The 25,638-nt window shown below is 45.3% G+C and overlaps 1 protein-coding gene across 1 annotated transcript in view; it reads left to right on the top strand.

The window, feature by feature from the left end:
- The first annotated feature begins 7,494 nt into the window (after nt 1-7,494).
- The window catches only part of LOC107121563 (cytoplasmic polyadenylation element-binding protein 2-like), an 81,061-nt gene continuing 62,917 nt past the window's right edge, over nt 7,495-25,638 (top strand). The window contains exons 1-3 of the mRNA XM_015424492.1: nt 7,495-7,569; nt 8,157-8,376; nt 11,445-11,785. Of these exons, the coding sequence (XP_015279978.1) occupies nt 7,495-7,569; nt 8,157-8,376; nt 11,445-11,785 (636 nt within the window). The remainder of the gene's footprint in view (nt 7,570-8,156; nt 8,377-11,444; nt 11,786-25,638) is intronic.

Below are 25,638 nucleotides of genomic sequence, written 5' to 3'. Positions count from 1 at the left end.
CCCCCGGGGGGGGGGGGGGGGTCTTCCGAGGGGAGGGGAGGGGAGGCCGGGCGAGGCGCGAGTGGGGTGTGTGTGTGTGTGGGGGGGAAGGGTGCTGATCACCCCGACTGACCCGGCCACAGGGAAGTGTGTGGAGACCCCCTCCCCTTTCTCAGCCCCCCCATACCCAGGGGCGGATGGAGGCTCACGGGGGGGGCCCCTCGGCACTGAGACGCCTTGGAAATTTCCCCCCCCCCCCCCCAGGATAACACAATAGACTGTACAGACTAAGCTTTTTTCACCCTTTTCCCAACTTTGCGGTGCCCCCCCCCTTTTTTTTACAACATATTTTATTAGGTTTTGCCTTCGTAACATTATAACATACATATACACAGTGGTGTATTAAGGGCCCTGGTGCCCTAAGCACCTGCTCAATCCGCTTCATGGTTAATCTGCCCCTGTGGGGGGTGTTGATCACCACGACCCACCACCCCGACAGACCTGGCCACGGGAAGTGTGTGGAGACCCCCCCCCCCGTTTCGAGCCCCCTTTCTCAGCGCCCCCACCCCACCCCAGGGGCAGAGGAAAAGCACCGGAACCAGGGGAAAGGGGGGGGGGTTGGACGCCAAGGAAGGTGCCCCTCGGGCAGGCCTGAAGGGAAGGTCCCGTCAGGGAGAGTGTCTGATGTGGCTGCGTCCAGAGATAGGCAGGCGAGGCTCCCTCTAAGAGCTGTGGAGTCTCCTGAGCAGAAATTCGACTTTTGTGAGCTACCGGCATGAGAGTTGTGAGTTGGTGATTGGGCTGCTGCCTGAATGAGTTTGCTCTGGAGCCATACCTTCCTTAGCGAAGACAAAAATCAGTCTGCCAGAGGCTAAAAAACCGTGAGCAAGCTCACACTCACTCAGCTCAGAGGGAACGCTGTAGGCAGGCCCTCTTGGTGGTGGGCTATGTGTGTAATATGTATATCGAATGTGTGTGTCTGCACATATCTGTGTGGATTATATATATCTACGTGTGCATTTCAAATATGTAAATATAGGGGTGTGTGTTTCCGTTAATATTCACACGTATTTGTATTAATACATAGATATATGTGCTGTGTATGTATTATTAAAATATAATAAAACGTATGTGCATGCATATATATGTGTATTGTCTATCTACATGTATATATGAGATATACTATGTAAATATTGGTGTGTGGTTTAATATGCATGGATATTGTATTAATAGATGTGTGTGGTGCATGTGTATATAATATATATGCATATAAAATTTATTATATGCATATACATGTGTGTTGTGTATCCACTTCTGTATGTCAGCATGTGTATATATATTAATATACACATGTAGTAGTATTAATAGAGAATTATATGTATGCACACTTTCCCTATTTACCTGTATTTAAATATAATAACACACACAGAAGAATGCATGTGTGTATATATATGTATGTATATACTATATGTATATATGTATATACTATGTTTGTATGTATATATATGTATACACACACATATTTGGATATATGTGTATTAAATATAAATGTAGATATACATGTCCTTTCTCTTTTCTTCTCTTTTAGACATCTTTAGTCATCTGTGTGTGTCTGTGTGTGTCTGTGTGTATAAATAAAACTCAATTTCTCCATTCCCACCTCCCGCAGTATGTCGAAACGGTCTATCCATGAGGAGGTGGGGCAGACGCAGAGATGTGGTGGTTGAGGTTTAAGGAAAACATCTTTTTCTGCCTTAGACCCCTACCCCATAGTGTCATCCAGTTTTGAGGAAGGGAGATGCTTTGTGTCCTGGGGCAGGAGGGTTAAACCGCTTGTCCGTTTTTGAGAGGGGCCTACCTCTCTGTGTGGAAGGCAATGGGGAAACCCTGAATTGACAGGATCATAAACCCACTTTGCCAAGGGAGGAGGATTACTTGGAGGGAGAAGATTTTAAAATGGGAAACAACTGGAGATGGGCTTCAAAAGTGTATGTTCCAGCTCACCCCCAGAGCTGTATGTACACACCTGAGTTGAAATTTCAAAGCAGTGACAGTGTGCCAGCCGGTTTACGAAAGCAGGGTGGGGCTCCTGCAGCTTTCTTCTTCAGACTGCCCAGATTTTTGCTTGCGGGGAGGAGAAGGTGAATGAGATGCCCCCCTTTCCTCTTCCCTCATCAAGCTTTCTTGGCCTCCCAAAGGGGAAAACAAACCCTTATGCATCAGAACATAGAGACTGCCTTGCTGTGGACCCTACAGCTGTGCTAATGTTCCAAACACATTTTCGTTTCATATGGCAGAAAGCCTGTGTGTGCTTTCGAGTGCATGCGGTACAAAATACGTTATGTATGGTGCTCTGTGCTAGTTTCAGAAATGCCTTCCCTATAGGAATTTGGTAATGTGTGAAGAAGTCCAGGAAAGTCAAGGGAGACTTAACCTCTCCACTTCTTTCTCTCTGGTGTTACCAAGTGAATTGTTAGCATTCTGTGGAGATAGATCTGAAGAAGTGAGCAGTGCCTCACGAAAGCTCCTAGCCTGCCACAAATTTTGTTCATCTTTAAGGTGCTCCTGGACTCTTGCTCTTTTCTACTATTAGCATTCTGTTTATTGTCATCTCCTTTAACCCCTTGTGGCTCATATGTGCTGTACCCGTATGCACTGCCTAGAGCTACCAGAGAATGCTAATGTGCTAAATCAGTAATTAAGGGCCTATGCAACTTGTACTAGACATGTTTAATTAATATTCTCTGCATTGTTCTGTTGGCTGCCTATAGGGTTGGGGTTTTTTGCTTTCCCTTCAGTAGTTTCATTTTACTATGAAGGCAGCACTGCAGATATTGTAATGCAAAACAAGCAAGAGAACAGGCCAGCTTTTTATGTATAGTGTCTGTGTTTTGCATGGAACATTTGCTTCAGACAAGCACCCGGGTTGGTTGGTTTGTTTAAGTAGAGGCCATATGTACTGAAAGGTTTTGAAGGAGCAAGTGATAGGTAGACTCAGTTTGATAGTCCAATCCCCTTTGCACTAAATTGAACTAAAAAGCCACCAGTCCAAGTACCCTAGCTTAGTCAGCAAATTTCATTGACAATCATTGTCATAATCTACTGGTTTTATGTGATCCCCCCCCCCAAAAAAAAATACTGGTGCTTTCCCAGAATTACCCCCTTTTTTGCAACCTGTGCTCTGTACAGAGCAGCTTGTGTAACCTGCAAGCCATGCCAAGGAAAGTTTTAAGTGTGGAATTTCAGGTTGTCCCAGTCTTCCTGCATGCAGCACTTAATGCTGCTTTAATGGGTGGGGTGGGATTCTCTTCTCCTATTGGCTGGGAAGCTGCTTTCTGTATGGAGCCCTTTAAGAATTTTAGTTTGATACATACTGACAGTAAGATAATCATACAGTTCCATGTCCTTTTTTTTTTTTTTTGCAAGGGATTAGTTTGATTCTTCTCAACCTGCCAATAGCTTTACTGTGTTCTGCTTATGCTCTTGTATTAAATCTTTTCCCTTCAGCCTTATTATTTCATTTATAAAAAGCTTCTTTCTGTAATCACCATCTGTGAAGGGGGTTAAACTAGGATCCAAGTCTGATGTTTTTCCACTTTATCCTATGGGCTGTAATTCTGGGGAAGCACCAGTATTTCTGAAAAAAGATTGCATACAAACAGTAGATTATTACATAGAACATTGTATCAGAAGCTGCAAAAAGTTTTAGATCAGGCGTGTCAAACATAAGGACCGGGGGCCGTATCCAGCCTCTCCAGAGCTCTTATGTGGTTCGCAAGCAACTGATGCAAGGGAGGGAGTGCTGGGGGGAGTGGGCGGAGCCTCTCCATCGTGGCTTCAGCACAGCAGAACAACCTTGTCTGCAGCAGTCAAGCATCATGGGAGCATCTGCCCAGCGCTGCACTGCTGCCTCTCCGGTCTGCTTGTGTGGGTTTTCCTCTGCACCCCCCCCCCAGCCCAGGAGGCCTTGCATTGAGGATACACCAACTCGGAGCTTACCAGCTGCTGTCCTTTATACAGTTTCTATTTCCAGTACCTGGCATTACATTTTATGGCACATGTGTCCCGGACCCAACAAAGTGACATTTATGTCAGATCCGGCCCTTGTAACAAATGAGTTTGACACCTCTGTTTTAGATCTTTACTGTCCTTATCTTTGGAGTGAAGGATGGGCCTTGGGCCCACCCTGCTCCCCATCTTTCCTGATGCCACAGTTGCCTCCCTTTGTTATCAGTAGTGTGTGTTTTTATTGTTCCCATTTATTTTTCTATAGTATGGCCTAGCTGTTGTTCTGAACATCCAAATCAGATTATCTCAGTCTTGGAGTGGTGATTTTCAGATCTTCGACGTTGTCTCTGTGTTTCACACCCATGGGATACAGTGCGCATGCGCTGGATCGATCGGCATTGTAGCAAGCTCTTAACGGATTTTCGCACCCAGACCTTGGGCATGCGCAGGAACCCCACCACGCATGCGCAGAGGGGTGGGTGCGGACATCCTGCCAGTTCCTTTCTTTCCGCCACGCTGGAAGCACCTTCCTTTCGTTGGTCTGATTGGTAGCTATTCTTCCTCAGAGCCACTTCAGATTTCTCCTCAGTTTTCTTTATTTTTCGCTTCTAGCTTTGTTTTTGGTTGTTTTCTTTAAAAAAAAAGACTTTGTTTAGTTGAGGGGGAAGTTTTTTTGTTTCCCTCACTTTGGCCTTCATGCTTCCCCTCCCCCCACCTCTTTTTCTTCTCCGTCTGCTTATTTTATGGAGAAGAAGTGGGGCTTTTTCAAGCGTTGCAAGGGTTGCGGCAGTAAGCTCACTCCACCCGACGGCCACATCCTTTGCATTTTTTGTCTTGGCGAGACACACCGGCCAGAGTCTTGTCGACACTGCGCCAAGTTTTCAAATCAGACTAGGAAAAACCGAGCAGCGCGTCTCCGGGTGGTGTTACTGGAATTAGCGCTAAATCCCGCTTCCATCATGGATCCAGAAGTGCTGGTAAGACCATCAACATCGATGGCTCCGGTATCGAAGTCCTCGTCCGATATCATCCAGTCAACATTGAAGCGTTCGGCACCAACGGCGCAGTCTTCGGCATCCACTCCCATGAAGAAGAAGGAGAAGTCGGGTAAAGAACACAAGTCGGCCAAAAAGGAGAGGAGCCTTAGCCCTAAAGGAGGCGAAGTCTGGGAAAGTAGCGGGTCCTGCACCGGGTAATGCCCCTAAGGTGCCCCCTGCTCCAATGGCAGTATTGGCATCGGAGGTTCCGGTCGCTCCACCGATCCCAACCATCCAGCTAATGGACTCACCAGCTAGACCATGACACGCTGGTCGATATGCGTCCTTTCTCCGACATCGATAATGTCGAGATCCCCAGTTGTCCCCTGGGCACGGATCGCTCTCCCTCTGCTCGGTCATCGATTTCGATGGTCTCAGAGTTCCATGCCAATATCGATCCAGATCGGCATCGACAGATCCCTAAAAGCACTCAACGTCATCCTCCCCATCTGTTTGCCGAGGATCAGCCCTTCGATATCGATGATCGGGCTAATTGACGAGATCCTACACTGTCTCTCAGATGCTCTTACTCTAGGAGTAGATCCCCACGAGTCTTCCTGCCCCCACCACCTCCGGCTTTCTCCTGGGATCACCGCCAAGTGAGTTATCTGTATGGGGCTTATCCACCCGCATCCATGCCATGGTTGATTCCAGCAGGTTACTCTGATTGGGATCGTTACTCTGCCCACAGGTCATGGTCACCCTATAGATCGAGGCCTTCAGCATCTCTCTCCCATCCTCCGGATCATCCATCTGATGGCCCTCCTCGACATCGACCGGATCAATATCGTCCTCCCAGTCCCCCTAACCCACTGTCAACAGATCCCGACTGGTCAGATCAAAACCACTCCACTCCGATTCCTCTGACTCAGTGGATGATTCCGATACGGGGGCTTCGGATGTACACAGCTCCCCTGATCAGACTTTGCTGAACCAGGCAGTAGCCGATGACCAACCTATATCTTCATCTGAGAATTTAACCTCCTATGGAGACCTCATGAAAAGAATGGCACATTCCCTTGGCCTTTCAATCGTACAATCACAACCACAGGTTACAGATGCCGTCTTCAATGTCGTGCAGCTAGATACATCGACGGCTATAGCACTACCCATGTCCACGGTCCTGTTACAGGCAGCTAAAGCTCCATGGGATAAACCATCATCGGCTCCAGTGTCCACACATCGCTTGGACCATATGTACAGAGTCCAAGAAACAGGAGCAGAATTCCTATTTGCCCATCCTCAACCAAATTCAATGGTGGTAACTTCCTCATCCAAGTTGAAAAGAACCCATTCTGCCCCCTCAGATAGGGAGAGCAGAAAGCTAGATACATTCAGGCGACATTTCTACTCTACTGGAGCGCTAGGGGTGAAGACCACCAACTACTTAGCGTGTATGAGTAGATATCAATACACTTTCCGAGCTTCTGGCAAACCTTCCAGAAGACAAGTGTCAGGCAGCCCGCATCCAGAAGGAGGGCATGGTGCTGGCGAAACAACAAATTAATACATGCCCTAGACACCTGCTCAAGGACAATGGCTTCAGCCATAGCTCTCCGAAGACATTCCTGGCTACGTTACACCAATCTACAGCCAGATACTAGGTCATATGTAGAGGACCTATCCTTCAATGGCCTTGGTCTGTTTAATAGTACCACAGGCACCACATTACAAGATATGGATAAAAGCATAAAAGCTTCTCGTGCTCTGGGCGTTTCTTCATCCACGAGACAGCAATACCGACCTTGTCCCTGGTCTAGACCCTGGCAAAAACGCACCCCAAACCATCAATCTCCTGACCGGCAATGGAGGCCACGTACATCCTCTGGAGGTCAGAAGCCCACATTTCAGAAACCTAGATTTGGATCGGGACAACAGCCCTCCCGCTGTAAGCAGGCAAAGTCCGCCAAGCAGGGTTTTTGACTCCCATGTCTTCCAGTCACATCCAACCCGTCTAACCCCCTTCCTCCAAACCTGGCGCCTCATCACCACAGACGAATGGGTGCTGTCCATCTTGACCCAGGGTTACCACATAGAATTCAGTCAGAACCCCATTACTCCTGTCTTCGTCTCCACACCCCCTTCTCCAGCTCTCCTGGAAGAAGTGTTCGTCCTTCTGCAGAAGGGAGCCATCGAGCCGGTGCCACTGCATTTACAGGGCAAGGGATTCTATTCCCACTATTTCACCGTTCCAAAGCGGGATGGAGGCGTTCAACCAACTTTAGATCTACGGGCGCTAAACTGCTTTGTGAGCTACCACCGCTTCTGCATGGTGTCCTTGCAGCAGATTCTGCCACTTCTCCAGAAGAACATCTGGATGGCCACCCTCAACCTCCAAGACGCGTACTTCCACCTCACCATCCACCCGTCCCACCGCCAATACCTACGCTTCACAATTGGTCAACATCACTACCAATATGCAGCCCTACTATTCGGCCTTTCGAGTGCACCGAGAGTCTTCACAAAGACGATGATAGTGGTCGCAGTCTTCCTTCGTCTAAAGGGTATCTCCATCTACACGTACATCGATGATTGGCTCTTGGTTGTGAGTTCCAGGGACGCCCTAGCCTCAAACATCGAGACACTAGCCCTCCTGGGAAACTTGGGTCTGCAGTAAATCTGGAGAAGTCTCAACTTCAGCCGGTCCAGAAAATACACTACATCGGTGCGCTACTGGACTCCACAAATTGCACAGCCTACCTGCCACAAAACAGAGCAGCGGACATCATCAATCTAGCCACTGTCATGCATTCTCGGCCTTCAGTGACGGCTTTCCTAATACAAAGGCTACTCGGCCTCATGGCCACTACTACATCAGTGCTGATTTTTTCCAAATTAAAAATGCGTCACCTGCAACTCTGGTTTATCCGCAATTTCAATCCAGAGCGAAACACACACTCCACCCACCTATTCCCACCTATCAAAGTACGGGATTCTTTACTTTGGTGGACCGTCCCTTCCAGCCTATTCCAGGGAGCACCCTTCCATCCTCCATCACCCCAAATTACCCTAACTACAGACGCCTCCCTCTTGGGCTGGGACGCCCACATGATGGGACTTTGTGTCGGAGGCAGATGGGACACACAGAAACGGAATCGGCACATTAATTTTCTAGAACTGCTTGTGATACAGTTCGCTGTCACAAGTTTCCTACCCCTGATCAAGGGGAAGTGTGTCACGGTCTTCACGGGCAATACTACTGCCCTCAGCTATGTAAACAAGCAAAAGGGCACCGTCTCCCAACGCCTCTGCGACCTCGCCCTCCGGTTAGGGGACTTCTGCATTGCCCACAACGTTTTCCTAGTCGCCACGCACATCCCGGGGCACATGAATGTGCCGGTGGATTACCTGAGTTGAGCAGGACTCAGTCTCCACGAGTGGGAAATGAATCCAACTTACCTTCTTCCACTCTTCCACAAGTGGGGGTTCCCCCAGATAGATGTTTTTGCCACCAGGGCGAACAAAAAGTGCTCTCTGTTCTGCAGCCGAGGTGGCGGGGACCCGCAGTCTTTAGGGGACGGTCTCCTCTATCCGTGGTCCAGAGGATTTCTCTACCTCTTCCCTCTACTGCCTCTACTTCTGAGAGTGGTCCGCAAAATCATCAGCGACAGAGCGGACTGCGTCCTCATAACCCCGTGGTGGCTGAGGCAACCATGGTTCTCAACCATCCTCGACCTGTCAGTGGGGGCCTACCACCAATTTTCTCCAGCAAAAGACCTCCTATTCCTAACTGAGTCCCCTCTCCTATACCACGAATGAAGTTGACAGCCTGGAGAGTGGTGTCTACAGCTTTTCTGTCCTGGAAAACAGCCTTTCTGGTCGCTGTCACTTCAGCAAGGCGAGTTGGAGAAATACTGGCTTTCAGACATGACACTCCTTACTTGTCTGTTTTGCCAGACGGCATTTGCCTTGTACCTGACATCTCGTTCCTGCCAAAGGTAGTGTCAGAATTCCACCTACAGGCAGAGGTCTTCCTCCCGGATTTCTTCCCTGCTCCAACATCCCCAGAGGAGAGGCTGTTACACACCTTGGATATGAAGTGTGCGCTTCTGTTCTACCTAAACAGAACCCGTCCAATGAGACGTGACTGTCAACTGTTGTTTCATATGCCCCAGCTAGGCTGGGAACTCGCATCACGGCTCAGCATTTGTCAAGGTGGATTGTAGGTCTCATCCACCTCTGCTACCTTATTGCTAAGCAGCCATTGCCTGGCCCTATCAGGGCTCATTCAACCTGAGCTGTTGTAGCCTCAACTGCCTTCCTCCAGGGAGTTCCCTTAGTGGACATTTGCAGAGCTGCTACGTGGACTACGCCTAACACGTTCATAAGGCACTACGCCCTAGATGTCCGAAAGAACTCTCGTACCAACATGGGGCGTCACATCTTATCCTTGGCTTCGCAGTAATGACCTGCCAGCACCCTCCTCCAGGTAGGCCACTGCTCGCTAATCTCCCATTGGTGTGAAGCACAGAGACCACGTCGAAGATAAACAGGTTGCTTACCTGTAACTGGTGATCTTCGAGTGGTCATCTGTGCATTCACACCACCCACCCTCCTTCCCCGCTGCTGTCAGCTTCTACATTTTTCATAGGGGTTGATTCGTGGCGGTTTGAAGGAACTGGCGGGATGTCCACGCCCACCCCTCTAGGCATGCGTGGTGGGGTTCCTGCGCATGCCTGAGGTCTGGGCGCAAAAATCCGTTAAGAGCTTGCTACAATGCCGATCCATCCAGCGCATGTGCACTGTATCCCATGGGTGTGAATGCACAGATGACTACTCGAAGATCACCAGTTACAGGTAAGCAACCTGTTTTCACTTGGCCACCAGTAGTAGGAAAAGTTTCATAAATGAGAAAATAGAAATAGTTGAGTGTTTTGTCCTTTCAGGCTATCTGTTTGACAGAAGTTACTGCACAAAAATACTATAGACAAATGGAGTGCTAACTCTTGTGTGTCTACAATGAGATGATTACTTTTTATCCGAGTAGCTGTGCTTAGGAAGGCTGTCATTCAAATGGGAAGTCAAAATAATTTAACATACGTTGAATCTTCGGCTGTATGAAGTAAGTTTCACTGATTTTTTTGAGAGAAATCCAGTATATGATATGAGGTATATACAATCTGATGAAAAACAAGAATATATATAATACAGAATTTATATTTGTGGGGTAAACGAAGACAAATCTGGGTCTGTATCTCCTGCTGCATTCAGGAGGAAGGGTTCTTGGCCCAGATGGCCCACTCCTGCTGGTCCCAGGAAAATGCACACAGGCATTTGAATAGAGATAAAGTAGAGCTTGTGTCTTCCCCTGTAATTTCCAGTGCCTGCTTAGGCAGATGTTTTTGATACGGTGGATGCTGCTAGTACAGGTGCACTGGATTTCTTGGAAATAATCTCTGATTGGTGTGCCAGCTCAAATGCTTCCTGTCTGAGCAAAATCTGAATGTGGTTATCTGTGGTCTGATGTGCAGACTGGACTTCTGCAGTGTGTTCTTCTGAAGCTATTTAGGAAGACTGTTCAGAAACTTTAGTGATATAGAATGCAATGGCAAGATTGCAAGTAGGCACTAACTTTAGAGAGCAGGGGTGGCCACATGTGGCTCTTTCACACACATTGTGTGGCTCCTGACAGGGCAGCTGGGGAAGCAAAGGGGAGGCATGCCTCCCTGATTGGTCTTCCCTTCCCCAGCCAGTGTTCCCCTTCCTGAGTAGGCTTGAGGCAGGGGGGAGCAGAAAAATAAAGCAACTTCAGCTTTAAATGCATTCTCAAAGCCTCCCCCCCCAGCCTACAAATATAATTGGACAAATAAATATCATTATCAATATTTTTATCCCTTTTATTTTTATTTTTGGCAGTCTCATTTAATGTTAATAAAAAGCAAATTTGCATATTTTTCAATAAAAGCATTTCTGTAATATTTGTTCACATTGTCTGGCTCTCAAACATCTGACGTTTATTCTGTGTGGCTTTTACATTAAGCAAGTTTGGCCACTCCCAGTAGAGAGCATATCTCCTCCATCTTGTAGGAACTGTGCTTGCTACTTAATTGCTTCACTTCAAAGGACTAGTTATTTCTTTTAAAGCCACAACTGGTCATGGCCCTTAATGGACCACTTGCATCCATGTATACCTGCCTGGCAACTTTGGAGGTGGTATTCTGTGCCCCCACCTCCTGAATGGGTTTCCATTCAAGACAGGATCTTTTCTGGAGAATCCTTGATTGAAGAATGCCCTTTGCAGAGCTATTTGGCATTGGGCTAGAGCATTTTTTTTCTTTGGGCTACATGTTCCTCCCTCCATCCTCTTTGCTATAACTGATTGGATCCGTGCACTGTATTATACATGTCATAGATGGCTTTAAGTGTTTTTAGTTAATTATTTTAATTTAAGATTGCAAACCTCTTTGGGAATCTTTTAAGTAAATAATACCAAATTCATCAACTGTTTTTTAAATAACTTGGTATCTTTCTCCTTCCAGCCTCTTTTGAAGCCGTCACCTTGGAGTAACCATCAGAACAGTGGTTGGAGCACTGGAAACATGTCCTGGGGAAGTATTCATGGTAGAGACCACCGTAGAACTGGAAACACGGGAATTCCAGGAACCATGAACCAGATTTCTCCTTTGAAGAAACCGTTTTCTGGTAACGTCATAGCTCCACCTAAATTTACACGTTCTACTCCGTCATTGACACCAAAATCGTGGATTGAAGACAATGTTTTCCGAACAGACAGCAACAGTAACACGCTCTTACCCTTACAGGTAAGAATGGTATGTAACTACAACCTTTTGAATGTTTCTTTTACTTAAACATTTGCAGCTGATACAATGATAAAAAGTGATCAATATTTGTAATGAGTAAAAAAGTTGTAAAAAGTGTGTTCTAGTGAAGTTACTAGAACTGTAGCTTGTGCATTTGGCCTTAAAATCGTTCCAGTGCTTACATTTATTGATGGAGAATTCCTTAATTAAAAACCTCTGTTTCAGTGGGCTTGCGGGTGTGCTTGACGGGTGCAAGATGATGTGTCATTTCTGAAAGCAAGCACTCTCGGTCTGGCCAGTGCTTGAATAGGAAACCTTCCGTGAACCCTGTATAAGCTGCATTCAGTTCTACATGCAGGATAGAGATGGAACAAATTTATTTATTCATTTATACCCTGCTTTTTTTCCCAATGTGGACCCGAAGTGACTTACATTGTTCTCCTTTCCTCCATTTTACCTTCACAACAACCCTGAGAGTTGGTTAGGCTGAGAGTGTGTGACTGGTCCAAGGTCTCCCATCGAGCTCCATCACAGAGTGGGGATTTGAACCTGGGTCTCCTAGCTCCTTGTCTTATACTCTGACGACTAGACTACACTGGCCATCATATATTACACTGTAGTATGCTGTGTTCTTTCATACTAGCAGTTTGGAGTTGCTGTTACTTGGACATTCAGTTTCAGGGAAGAATCTAGGTGACCCCATTGATAAAATCTGTTGCATTCCAGAGTGTGGTGTGTGCCTATCCCTCCATCTTTTTCGGGCCTAATGGGGGAGAATTTTTAAACATAAAATACAGTATCAAATTATCGTAGGGGATTGGGACAGGGAATCAAGCTCCCAGCCTTCAGCGGGGCCCCATTGGTCCCAACGTCGAGGGTGAAGAGCCTGGGGGTGCTCCTGGATTCCTCCCTTTCTATGGAGGCCCAGGTCACCACCACTGCCAGGTCTGCCCTTTTCCATCAGAGGCAGGTCAGGCAGTTGGCCCCATATTTCACTCCTCAGAACCTAGCAACAGTGATCCATGCAAGGGTCACTTCCAGACTTGGGGGGGGGGGTATGATCTGTAATTCCATTTCATCATCTGATGAAGTATGCATACACACGAAAGCTCACATCTTGAATAAAAGGTTTTTGGTCTTAAAGGTGCCCCCACCGGACTCTAACTTTGTTCTATTGTTTCAGGCCAACATGGCTGCCCACTTCGATCTATACTTGTGTATATACAAGGCGGCTTGTTAAATTAGCATGCAAAATAGTGAAGTGTTTTTTAACAGACAAAAAGAATGACAGGCTTGGTTTCTGGTTATCATCTGTTTCATCAGTCTCCAGTTCTGACATTGTAACTCTCTCTATGTGGGGCTGCCCTTGACTCTACTCCAGAAGTTGCAGCTATGCCAGAACGTGGCAGCGCGAATATTGACGGCGACGCCTGTGCAGGCTCACATCCACTCAGTGCTGTGTGAACTGCACTGGCTGCCTATTGAATACCAGATCCGTTTCAAGGTGTTGGTACTTACCTTCCAAGGCCTCTACGGCCAGGGGCCAGCGTACCTTCGAGACCGCCTCTCCCCATAGGAGCTCCGTAGAGCACTAAGGTCCACCAGTCAACATCTTTTGGTGGTCCCCGGCCCCAGGGACGTCCGACTTGCCTCGACCAGGGCCAGGGCTTTTTCGGCCCTGGCCCCTGCCTGGTGGAATGAGCTCCCGAGTGAGATCAGGGCCCTGCGGGATTTACTACAATTCCACAGGGCCTGTAAGACAGAGCTCTTCCACCAGGCATTTGGTTGAGGCAGCGGGCACCCCCCCTCACTTTGTGGCCGACCCCACCAGCGGCCTGGACCCCAACATCTTAAAATCTTCCACCACTATTGTTATGGTTCTATCAGAGTTGACATGGTACTTAGGAGTATGGCATTTTATACTGTTGTTTTAATTTGGTTTTCACTGTGTTGTATTTTACATTGCTGTTACTTGCCCCGAGCCTGCCTGCAGGGAAGACGTGATATAAATCCAAATGAATAAATAAATACCTCTGCATCCCAAATACAGCATATGGCTCTGTTTTAAACATTTCAATCAAACTTTTCCTATGGGCTGAATCTATACATGAGAGCAAAATCTGGCCGTTTAATATTAAGATCTGCTGTGAAAGCAAGTGTGACGTTAGGAGGGATGTATGCAGACGTTGTAAATCATCATACTGCACCAGCATAACTGTAGTAGTGTACTGTAATTGCAAATGTTTAGTATTGCACTGCCAGTCTTTTTTAACAGTATGTTTTTTGTAATCTAAGGAATATCTGTGCGAATGTTCTTTTCCTTTCCCCTCTCCAACATTTTTCATCATTTGGATCCCACTGAAATAAACTGTTAGATTCATTTTACTTTAAGAGTTGACAGAATAACAATTGTATCTAGTCTAGTGCTGGGTTTTTTAAAAAAATTCTTTAATGAGAGTCATGAAAGAATTTAGAATACATTTAAACTGGGAGACTTTGCAGCCGAGGCTACTTGTCTAGATTGCTGTAAGACAGAATCCAAAACCATGTCAAGAAAAATAAAATAAAGAAGAAAAATAAAATATGCAAACACTAATGGAGAATTGCCTAGACAGTAGTATGGACTCAGGAAAAATCTGCATGTGAAATTGCAAACAGTGGACCAACAATATTATTTGTAATAAAAAAATTTCTTGTGGATTTCTCAGATCATAAGTAAAGGAAGTAACTGTTTAGTTGGCAGTGGCTCAAGTGGTTAAGACGCTGAACTGCAGGCTGTGGAAGGTCAGTAGTTCAGCAGTTCGAGACCCGAGTTGCCGCATGACGGAGTGAGCTCCCATCTCTAGTTCCAGCTCCTGCCAACCTAGCAGTTTGAAAGCAAGAAATTGCAAGTAGATAAATAGGTACCACTTCGGTGGGAAGGTAACAGCGTTCCGTGCGCCTTGGTGTTTAGTCATGCTGGCCACATGACCATGGAAACGTCTTCGGACAGCGTTGGCTCTTTGGCTTTGAAACGGAGATGAGCACCACAACCCTAGAGTCGGATTCGACTGGCTTTCGAGCAAGGGAACCTTTACCTTTACTAGACATAGTTCTGTGTTGCCCATTAAGGCTGGAAACTTCCACTTCACGGTATGTGCACAACTGGAATTTGTAGAAATTATGTATGAATTACTAGACATAGGACTGCAGTGAAATACAGTTTGCAAGAAACCTAAGCAGGTAAGTTAAAACATTTCATTTCAGAGACAGTGTTTTCTCATCTCTCTCTTTTTTTAAAGCCTCTAAAGCTTGAGCTCTGTAATAATACTTAACGTTGAGCTAGCTTGACTCAAAGAGTGTGTGGAAACTTGAGTGAAATAGAAGCCTGACTCATAAACCTGGCAGTGATGCAAATGTACTCGTAGAGAATTCGACATGTTTATAGTCCTATGTGAGCAAAAGTGTGCATTTGAACATTTCCTCTACACTTCATGTAGTTGCTGTCAGTGACTTAAATCTGAAATGGCAAACTATATTTTACATTTCTCTTTCAGACCAGAATTGCATCCATTTAAGGAAAGGGCATGCAAGCACAGTGCTTATTTACTTAGCATCTAACTGGGTCAAATTTCCAGCATTTAGAGATATGTCACCTAGCTCTGGGAGACCTTCATAAGTACATAGCTGATCCAATATATCATTTTCCCTCCTCTTGCACCAGTTAGCAGAGCATCCTCAATATGAAGAAATTTGAGTGGGTTGAACGTGCCGTAGTTGTTCATTTTTAGTTCGGGAGTCCACACACCTCCCTCAAGGAAATCTAGTTGTTGAGAGGAAATTGTATTTCCTTAGCAACTTTGCTGCTGCAGAAACCAAAATATTCTTTCTTCCACTGCACTGGTTAGTGCTCTGTGGAGTGTATCTACATGAATGACGTGACCATTGAGCTTCTAATGAGCGATGGGGCTTCTAGTGGAGTTGTAATGGCAGGATGACGTCTTCACAGGGAGTGAAGACACAGTGCAGCTAATTACTGACTAGGAGGGCTCTTTGGTTGGCAAAACCTCACTGGATAAAGGGGAGATCAAGAGATAAGCCACGTGTACCTGTTTAGTTTGCTCTTAGGTTGTTTTCTGTTGAGCGGTTTCTTTACAGACACCTCCTGAATTCGAGTGATCTGAGGTCTTGGAATTTGCAACTTGCTCCCAGTCTTGATAAGGACTGAAGCCTGAACTCCACTTCTTAAGATTTATGAAACTATTATTTACAGCCAAAGAGAGATTTTCTTGAAGACAAAAAGAGCCGTTACCTGCTAAGGTAACCTCTCTCATGGGATTATAAAAACCTTTAAAGAACTTTTTGAAACAATAACTTTGGCAATAAATTTAATTAAGAAATCAGGAAAGAAAGAAATGAAATTGTGAAAGCTAATTGGATGAGGGATTATTTTTCCCATCTCTAATTTTTAATCTTTAATTTTATTCTCGATGAAAGTGCGCATGCGTGAAACTTTTTTGGCTATGAAGACAAATCTGTTGTGAGAGTATTCTTATATATACTTTAGAAGTTTACTTGTTAACTATACATAATAGAAGATAAGACTCTGAGATACTCTGGGACTATCTGACCTTGGTCACTGTTGTGAGACGAATACAGATGGCTGTTAGTCAAAAGTGAGACTAACTGAATTGAAAACATTCTGGATTACTTGTTTTGGCTTGCTTAATTTTTGTTGCCATGGTGAAAGGACACAAACTGTCATCTGAAAGTGAAACTGATTAAAAACACTCTCTTTTTCTTTTTTGCATTTTGGGTCTATTCTGTAATGACTTCCTCAATGAATTTTGACAGGAAAGGTTTATCAGACCAACTTGTCACATGAGATATGATGCAGAAGCTACTTGAACAAATGGGAAGCAGAATAGAGATTACAACAGATGGTCTTGGAAACATGCTAATGGATTTTGAGAAAAGGATTAATAAGAGTCTTTGGAAACTAAAACATGAAATGATGAGAGAGAATTTGAAGTTAAGCAAATCACTGATAAAGTGTTTGCTGTTGAAAATAGAAGAGATTGACAAAGAATTTGAGAGGCATGTGGGTTTATTAGTTCTGATGGATTTGAGAGAAAAAGAGTACTGTCTGAACCTGAGAGCTATCGAAGAAGAAATTGATGAAGATTTCAGAGAGAGGATTATATCACTTTTGGCTAATTTTATGGACTTGAGAGAAAAGGAGTACTTTCTGAACCTGAGAGCTATCCAAGAAGAAACTGATGAAGACTTCAGAGAGAGGATAATATTACTTTTGGCCAATTCTCCGTAAAGGGAAGAGGAAGATATGGAATTTGCAAAAGATTCTATAGACTAAGATATAGAGTCTGTTTTGTTAGGTTTTATGGATAATCGGAAAGAAGTTATGAATTTTTGTTCCTATATTCGACTACAGCAGTGAAAATGTTACATGCATAGAAATAGAAATGTCCAAAAATACCCATAGTAGAAAAATGGCTAGAGAAGATGTTGGACCTTGTAGTTATGGCTAATTTATAGTATTGGATAGGGGCAAGATAATTTTACTTACTAGAGACTGGCCTTTTGCATGATAAAGATAAGGATGGATTGATGATTTGTGGCTTTTCTGAATAAAAAATTTGTTTAAGGGGAAACAAAAAGACAGAGTTTTGTTTTTCTGTATAAGCAAGGAAAACTTTGTAATCAAAAGTATATTTGTTGTAGAGGAAATCAGAAGCTTTTTATGCTCAATTTTTTCCTTTTTTTCTTGTTATGTTGTGTATGGTTTCAATTTTTCTTTTTTTCTTTGTTTCCTACTTTTTATTCATTTAATAAAATTAAATTTTCTACCTGGAGCTTCTAATGAGTGATGGAAGTTGTTCACCTCACCCCCTTTCCCAGCCAGTTAACTTGATACAACTTGAAATTTATTTTCTTACTAGGAATAAGGCCCATTGTGGAAATAAATACAACAAACTCTAGAAAGAGGCTCTGGGAGAGAGCCCCAGCCTTGGGCACTCAGTGTCAATTTGCTGTGGTGACCTCTGCAGGGTATAATGACACAGAGTCCACCATTTTCTCCAGAGGAACTGATCTCTGCTATCTGAAGAGCAGTTGTAATTCTGTGTGATCTTCTTCCCTCCCCTGGCGATTGGCAACAATGGTTCCCCAGGAGGAAATGGCTGGTTTGGAGGGTGGAGTTTATGGCATTGTACCTGCCCACTTCTCAAATCTCCAGGAATTTCCCAACCTTGAGTTGGTAACCCCATCTCCCTCCCAGCCAATCATCAACCTACCTTTATCTGCCCCTCTGTCTTCAGCTTTCCATCTGCCCCCCTCCTAGAGAGCAGTTGTAATCAATGTTCCCTCTAAGCTGTGGAGTCTTGTGAGTAAAAATTCCACTTTGTGAGCTCCTGACCTTAAAGTTGTGAGCAAGCAATTTGGCTACTGCATAAATTAACTGCATAAATTAGTTTGCTCTGGAGCCCTCCTTACTGAGCTCAGACAAAAATCTGTGAGCTGGCGGATAAAAAACTGTGAGCTAGCTCACACTCAGCTTAGAGGGAACACTGGTTGTAATTCTGTGTGATCTCCATCCCTCCCCTGGAGACTGGCAACAATGGTTCCCCGGGAGAAAATGGCTGGTTTAGAGGGTGAAGTCTATGACATTGTACCTGTCAAAGGTCCCACCCCTCCTCAAACCTCACTCTAGGCTCCACCCCTCAAATCTCCAGGAATTTCCTAACCTGGAGTTGGCAATGCTATCTCCTTCCCAGCCAAGCATCAACCTGCCATTATCTGCCCCTCTTCAGTTTTCTGTCGTCGTCCCCCCTCTCTCAGGACACTCTACCCTGAGTTTTGAAGTAAGGTCTAATTTGAGGGCAACAATTCGTACAAGGTTTGAGTCAGGGAGGGGTAGGTAGTTTCCAGAGTATGGAAGGTTTTAATGGTGCCAACCTGGAAATTTACCTGGAAGCGTACTGGCAGCCAGCGTAGGTGACCTAGCACCTACTGGAATCTGTTCTCAAGGAGGTAGGCAACTACACACTGCAGCAGCTGGTGCTTCCACATCCGCTTCAGACATAGCCTTGTAAAGAGCATGTGATTATACCCAGGACTGGATAGCATAAAAGCATGGTGGTAAATGGCAGTAAGAATCCCTCTGGCCAAAAAATGTGTGGAGCCTGTGTAAGAGATACAGTGGCATGATCAGCAGCCAAAGCCGCCTGTTTATCAGAAAGCAGCACAGGGACCAAAAAGGCTTCTAGGCTCTGTAGCTGCTGAGACAGACTACAATCCCATCTGTATATAGAAGCCTCTTCCAAGGGATCCCACTAGTATCACTGCTGACTTAGATGGGTTCAGCTTTGTTGCCCTCTTTGGTCACTTCACAACCTTTCGATGGCGTCTCCAAGATGCTTAGTCATTGACATATAGAGATGCCTTTTTTTGAAACTATAGATCAATGTGGTGCCCATGGGTACCATGGTGCCTGCTGTCACCTTTCTGGTGCCCCTCAAGTTTTCTTAGAAACCGAGCAGGGGTTCTGATTGACCACTGGAGATTTGATTGGCTGTGCGGATTTTGTAAAATATTGCTTTGTCAGCAGCTGCCACCACAGCACAAGGATCTTCACTGTGCCAGCTGTTTCGTGGCTGGTTCTACTCCTGCAGTAGCTATTCTGTGGCAACCATGTGCTCTCTACATGGGGCTGCCCTTGCCCCAAATCCAGAAGCTGCAGCTGGTGCAAAATGCGGCAGCTAGGCTGTTGATGGGCCTCTCCATTCAAGAGCACATCCGGCCTGTGCTGAAGGCATTGCACTGACTGCCAATAGCATACTGGATTCGCTTCAAGGTGCTGGTTTTGACCTTTAAAGCCCTATATGGATGGGGGCCTGCCTACCTGAGGGACTGCCTTTCCCTACTGAGGGACAGTCTTTCCCTACATGTTCCCCAGAGAGCACTGACTCTCCCTGGTCCAAAAGACGCCAGATTGGCATCAACCAGGGCTAGGGCCTTCTCAGTGGCGGCTCCACACTGGTGGAATGAGCTCCCGGAAGACATCAGGGCCCTGCAGGACCTCTTACAGTTCCGCAGGCCCTGTAAAACGGAGCTCTTCCACCAGGCTTTCGATTAGGAGCAGTCACTAATATATCGGCAACATCTGAATTGCCAACAACTGAATTGTTAAGGCCCTTGTGTTAATAATAGTAATAAGAACAGCTAATGATACCAGTATGGCCACATAGTTCCACCATAAAATGGCCTGATGAGATGCTATCACCATCTACATGCAACAGCACTTTATATATAATCTGATTGTTTGTCTGAATTTTATACTGTTGCATCTATGTTTTATTGTATTTATTGTATTGTATTTTAATCTATTGTAAACCACCCTGAGCCTGCCCATGCGGGGAGGGCGGAATATAAATCGAACTAACTAGCTAAATAAGTTCTGTCCACATGCCGTGTCAGGATTCCAAGGGTGACCGCAGGCTCAGAAAGATTGGGACTCCTGCTATAGATGATTGCTCTATCAGCTTCAGAAAAATACTCAGTAGCATTGGAACCAGTTCTAAACATTTATATGCTAATAGGGCTGGTTTTTACAATGGTCAACCATTGTGTAGAAGAAGAGGAGGAGATTGGATTTATACCCTGCTCTTCACTCAGTCTCAGTCTCAGAGTGGTTTACAGTCTCCTTTCCCTTCCCCTCCCCACAACAGACACCCTGTGAGGTAGGTGGTTCTGAAAGAGCTCTTTCAAGGACTGCTCTTGAGAGAACAGTTCTGAGAGAACTTGTGACTGACCTGAAGTCACACCAGCAGCTGCATGTGGAGGAGTGGGGAATCAAACCTGGTTCCCAGGAGTCCGTGATCGTAACCACTACACCAAGCAACCAAGGCGCAAACCACTGGAAGGCCAACCTGATGCTCCTACTGGGTGTTTGGGCAATCCATAAAAACAGAGTGGCTCACAAAGTCAGAGGGGTGTCAACAAAGCTCCATTGTGCCTCTTATCAGTTTCTGAAAGTTATCTACCAAGGCAGCTAAAGCTGACTATACGCTAGTGGCCAGTGGTCAGAAAAGACTGAAGATCGGATGTCACCCAGAACCACCCAAGAAATACGGAGGCCACAGAGCCACTTACTGTTATCAGGATGGTCTGTCTTGCCTGAGGCTGGAAAAGATAGATAAACTGCATTCTAAAACAGAGTTCCTCTTCTTAGTCTGTTGAAGTTGCTGGGTTTGGCATGGTGTAACTCTTCTCATGGTTCCACTGTCAGGCCTACGCAAGTTCTCTGTGGTGGCGCAGAGGAAACCTTTTGACTTTTTTCTTTGAACAACTAACCTCTGTCATGACATCAACTATCCTTTTTAACATTCATCAGTTTCAAAAGAATAATTTGATATGACATGAGAATTTGCTGTTCAATAAAAAATTAAAATCACAGCACTGCAACAATCTCTGTCTCAGTGTTCTGGGAGTATTGTTACATCTCAGTGCATCCCAGGGTCAAAGACAGAGTACACTGATATTTCACTGGGGAATTTCCTTCCTGCATTGAGCAGAGAATCCTTTACAATTCTCTAGCTTTTCTACTGAAAGGTGAGCAAACTAGACAGCCTCCCTTCTATGGGTCAGGTCCTCCAGGTGATGCTTGACCCTCCACCCATCATTGATCTGAGTCCTCAGGTCTATAGAAATCTCCTTAACCCAGTGTGACCCCTTCTGTGGATTTTTGATCTCTGTGGGTGGGCCATACTTAGATTTCTGCTAGAACAAGGGTCCCGACCTTTTTGAACCTGTGGATACCTTTGGAACTGTTACATAGACTGGTGGGAGCAACCACAATCTCAGGGAGAGAGATCATGCATACCTATAATAGCAACTCTTCAACATGTCAGGCAGAAGCTCTGTTTAACAGAATGCCTTTTAAAATGAACATATTTAAAACAGGTGTGTCAAACATGTGGCCCAGGTCCGGATCAGGCCCCTGGAGGGTTTCTCTCAGGCCTGCAGTGGAACTGGCTGTCTTCTGCTGCTGCTTCCAGTTCTGCTGCTGCTGCATCATCGTAGGTTTGCAGCTTACAGACACACACCTGAACAGCATACTCAAGATAGCAACAGCACAGGCATTTTGATGCCATAATTCAGAGCAAGAGGTGTCAGTTATCAGACACTGTGAAATAAACAAAATATTGCAAGAGTGCTAATGTTTTAAGCGTGTTTTTATTTTAAGTAAAAAAACCCAACTTTGTGTTTGTGTCCTTTATAAAGTTTATATCTCCGCTACCTGGCATTACGTTTTATGACACAGATGGCCCGGCCCAACAAGGGCTCCTTTATGTCAGATCCGGCCCTCGTAACAAATGAGTTTGGCACCCCTGATTTAAAACTACTCTCTTGGCATACATACAGCTTTTGTCTCGTCACGAAGGGTAGATACTTGTACTGTGGTGGCAGCTGCTGCCATGGCAGCTTTTTAAACAATTGCACAGCCAATCAGATATCTAATGGAAAATCAGATGCCATGCTGTGCAAAAGCCCTACTAGGCCATACCCATACCCATTGTCTGAGAGCCAGTTTGGAGTAGCGGTTAAGTGCACGGACTCTAATCTGGGAGAACCGGGTTTGATTCCCCACTCCTCCACTTGCACCTGCTGATGTGACCTTGGGTCAGTCACAAGCTCTGGCACAGCTGTCCTTGAAAAAGAGCAGTTTCTGTTAAGAGCTCTCTCAGCCCCACCCACCTCACAGGCTGTCTGTTGTGGGGAGGGGAAGGGAAAGGAGTTTGTCAGCCGCTCTGAGACTCCAAGTGAAGGGCGGGGTATAAATCCAATCTCTTCTTCTTCTTCTTCTTCTACAAATATATGGTGGGGAAGGTGTCAGTGGGCACCACACTGGAGACTCGTGTGATAGAACACAGTCTCCGTCTCAGCTTTTGCACATGTGAGCATGAAGGGGCAGGCGCCAGTCACAACGGAGGCAATCCCGTGATGACTTGGCCATAGTGATACATGCTGTGATTAATGCTCACTGTGTCACAAGACTGATTGCTGCAAGTGGGCAGAGTCTGTGTAGTGGGTGCTCAACTCTACCCCTTTTGTGATGTCTTCCACTCTGCCGAGTACCTGACTATTAGTAGCAGTAGTGCAATTATTGAAGACTTTTTTTCTTTGTGAAGACTGATTGCCAAGTAACTGATAAGGGTATTGGTCGTCTTTACATCAGTATTCTTGTGCTGTTGGCAATGCTCCCTCTAAGCTGTGGAGTTTTGTGAGAGAAAAATTCAACTTTGTGAGCTGCTGGCATTAAAGTTGTGAGCGAGCGATTTGGCTACTGCATGAATCAGTTTGCTCTGGAGCCCTCCTTCCTGGGCTAAGACAAAAACGTGTGCGCTGGAGGCTAAAGAACTGTGAGCTAGCTCACACTAACTCAGCTTAGAGGGAACACTGGCTGTTGGGTCTCAAAAAGATTTATCGTCGTCTGTATATCTAATAGCAAAGTGTGCCCCCCCATCTGTGGTTATCTAAATCTGCAGTCTGAGACCATAGTGACACTAAACAGATCCCTCCGCAGAGCCAGCAGCAAGGGTGTCCAGGAGCCGCTCTAGGTGGATGTAGAGTCCAGGCGCAGCTCCCAGACACCACCGTGGCCAGGTTTGGAGGCAGCTGCTGAGGCCTTGAGTTGCGTTGGCCTCAGTGACGGGGGTGACACATGGGATTGACCCCTAGACAAATGTCACAGGGCCCCCACTTGCAAAAGGAGATCAGGGTAAGGGGAGGGGGAAGAGATGGGAATATTGACAGTGGGAAAGGGAAAGAAAGGGAGATTGTCAGAAAAGGAGGAGTGGAGAAATGGAGGAAGATTGATGGAGAAGGGAAGGGAGGCAAAAAGGGTGCAGGTTGAGAGAGAAGCGGAGGGTGAGAAAGAGTGGGAAGTTTAAGGGGAGCGGGGGAGACTGGTCAGAGCTCAAGCCAGACAGTGGTGTTAAAACGAGGAATAGTGTGAATATTAACTGTACATGGATAGGTCACAGAGACTGTCACTGTATAGTTGGGATGGCATTATTTTGCCGTGGCCAAACAGGTGACGAGGTCAGTTGGGTAACAAGATTTTCCAGGGAAGATTCAAGCCCATCGTTACAGAGAGCTTATCTTGAGGGTCTATTGCTTCCGTCCAGCCTTTGGAGGTTACATAGCCATGCAGCAAGAGGCAAGAATTCAACAGTAGAAGTAGGAATAGTTCTACTCTGTTCAGTGATCCTTCCTGTCAGAATTGTCCTACTCTCCCATTGGCTTTCTTTTAGGCTGAATACCTTCTTCCTGTTGTAAACATCAGAGTAGTTTTGTTGCATCTACAGTTACTGTACATGTGTGCAGTTCTTAAGTCTGCTTCACATACTACAAGGAAGTTGTACAGATCTGACATGTAGAACCCCGTAGTGTCACATACATGTGCTGGGAAATTTGAGGTTATATGTACACATGCTGTCTGTCTGCAACAATTATACCTTTTCACTATGTCTACATGATGCTTTGTAGGATCACCACGTGATGCCCTTTATGCAAGTTCTATGCAGTTTTATGCCCAGAGAAGTGGCATCAAGAGAAGGAACTGTGCAAGTGATAGAATGGCCCAGAAACTACATAAATTTGAATGTTTCCATTGTTCAACTTTTGCAACTCCATTGAGTTGAAATTATCACAACTAGCATATTAAAAATATAGTGTATCCAAACAATTATTACAAACAGAATACCCACCCACATGCAAAAACAAAACTGAAACCTTTTTCTTTTCTTGTGACAATAGCACCTCCTAAAGGAAGAAATGCATCTTGTTCTTGCATTGGAGAGTTCAGTTTGTAACCTAGGACTTGCTTGTCCTCAGTGCACAGTGCACAGAAATTAGATCAATCTGATACCATACATATTTTTTACCTTGTCTTAAAATATTTTACTCAACATGTTAAAATAAAACGTTCAATAATCAGTTTCTTTTCTTTTTTCAATTTTTCCAATTTTTCGGAAAAAAACAAAAAAGGCGTCAGGAAAAAAATGGGGGGGGCATTCCCCCCCCCAAAAAAATTTTCCCGGTTTTTTCCCGGGCCTTCACATCTCCAGTGCTGTCATATTCTACAAAAACTCTTTGCTGGAGTCATTGGCCACTTCTGCACTGTCATTTTTGTCACTGGTTTGTCACTATTGCTTTAGGGTCTCTCCCCCCCCATGTGTTTTGCTCTCTCTAGTAGTCCCAGAGGGAGCAAAACACGTGTGTGTGTGTGGGGGGGGAGACCCAAAGCAATAGGGAAAAATGAGTGACAAAAGTGGCATGGTTGGTCATTAGCCTAATTGCCTTTGGGTGAAGGGACTCAATTGGGCAAAGGAACCACTTCCTCTGAAATTCCCCAAACACCTCTGTAGTTGTAGCAGCACCAGGAAGAGCAATACAAAGCATGGGTGCTATGCAAATGTGGCCTTAAATACACACTTGGTTCATGCTTATCAGTGTCACCTGTGAAGTTAGGACTAAACAGTGGATTGGAGCCTGTCACTCCAGAGCAGTGGAAGAAGGTCTTCCTCCAGAGAAAGGCTCTTTGCCTGGGTACAGTTGAAGGTCTGCATGACATTTCTAGCTTAAGAGGCGATGTTTAGCCTTCTTTTTCACAGTTAATTCATCTCCACAAGTCACTTCTTCAAACTGGTTTTTGAGATTAAAAATGTACAAACCCAGAAAAGGCATTATTTTTAAAAACAAAAATTTACTGAACACTTTTCTGGGAGGGCTTTTTGTTTGTTCCCCAACCTGGTTTGAAAATAAGAATTTTAATTGTTTGTAGAAAATAA

The sequence above is a fragment of the Gekko japonicus genome, unplaced genomic scaffold (assembly GCF_001447785.1).
Source record: "Gekko japonicus isolate JY-2015 unplaced genomic scaffold, Gekko_japonicus_V1.1 scaffold2622, whole genome shotgun sequence".
In the NCBI taxonomy this organism is placed as follows: domain Eukaryota; kingdom Metazoa; phylum Chordata; class Lepidosauria; order Squamata; family Gekkonidae; genus Gekko; species Gekko japonicus.
This window is presented reverse-complemented; position numbering and strand designations above follow the sequence as displayed.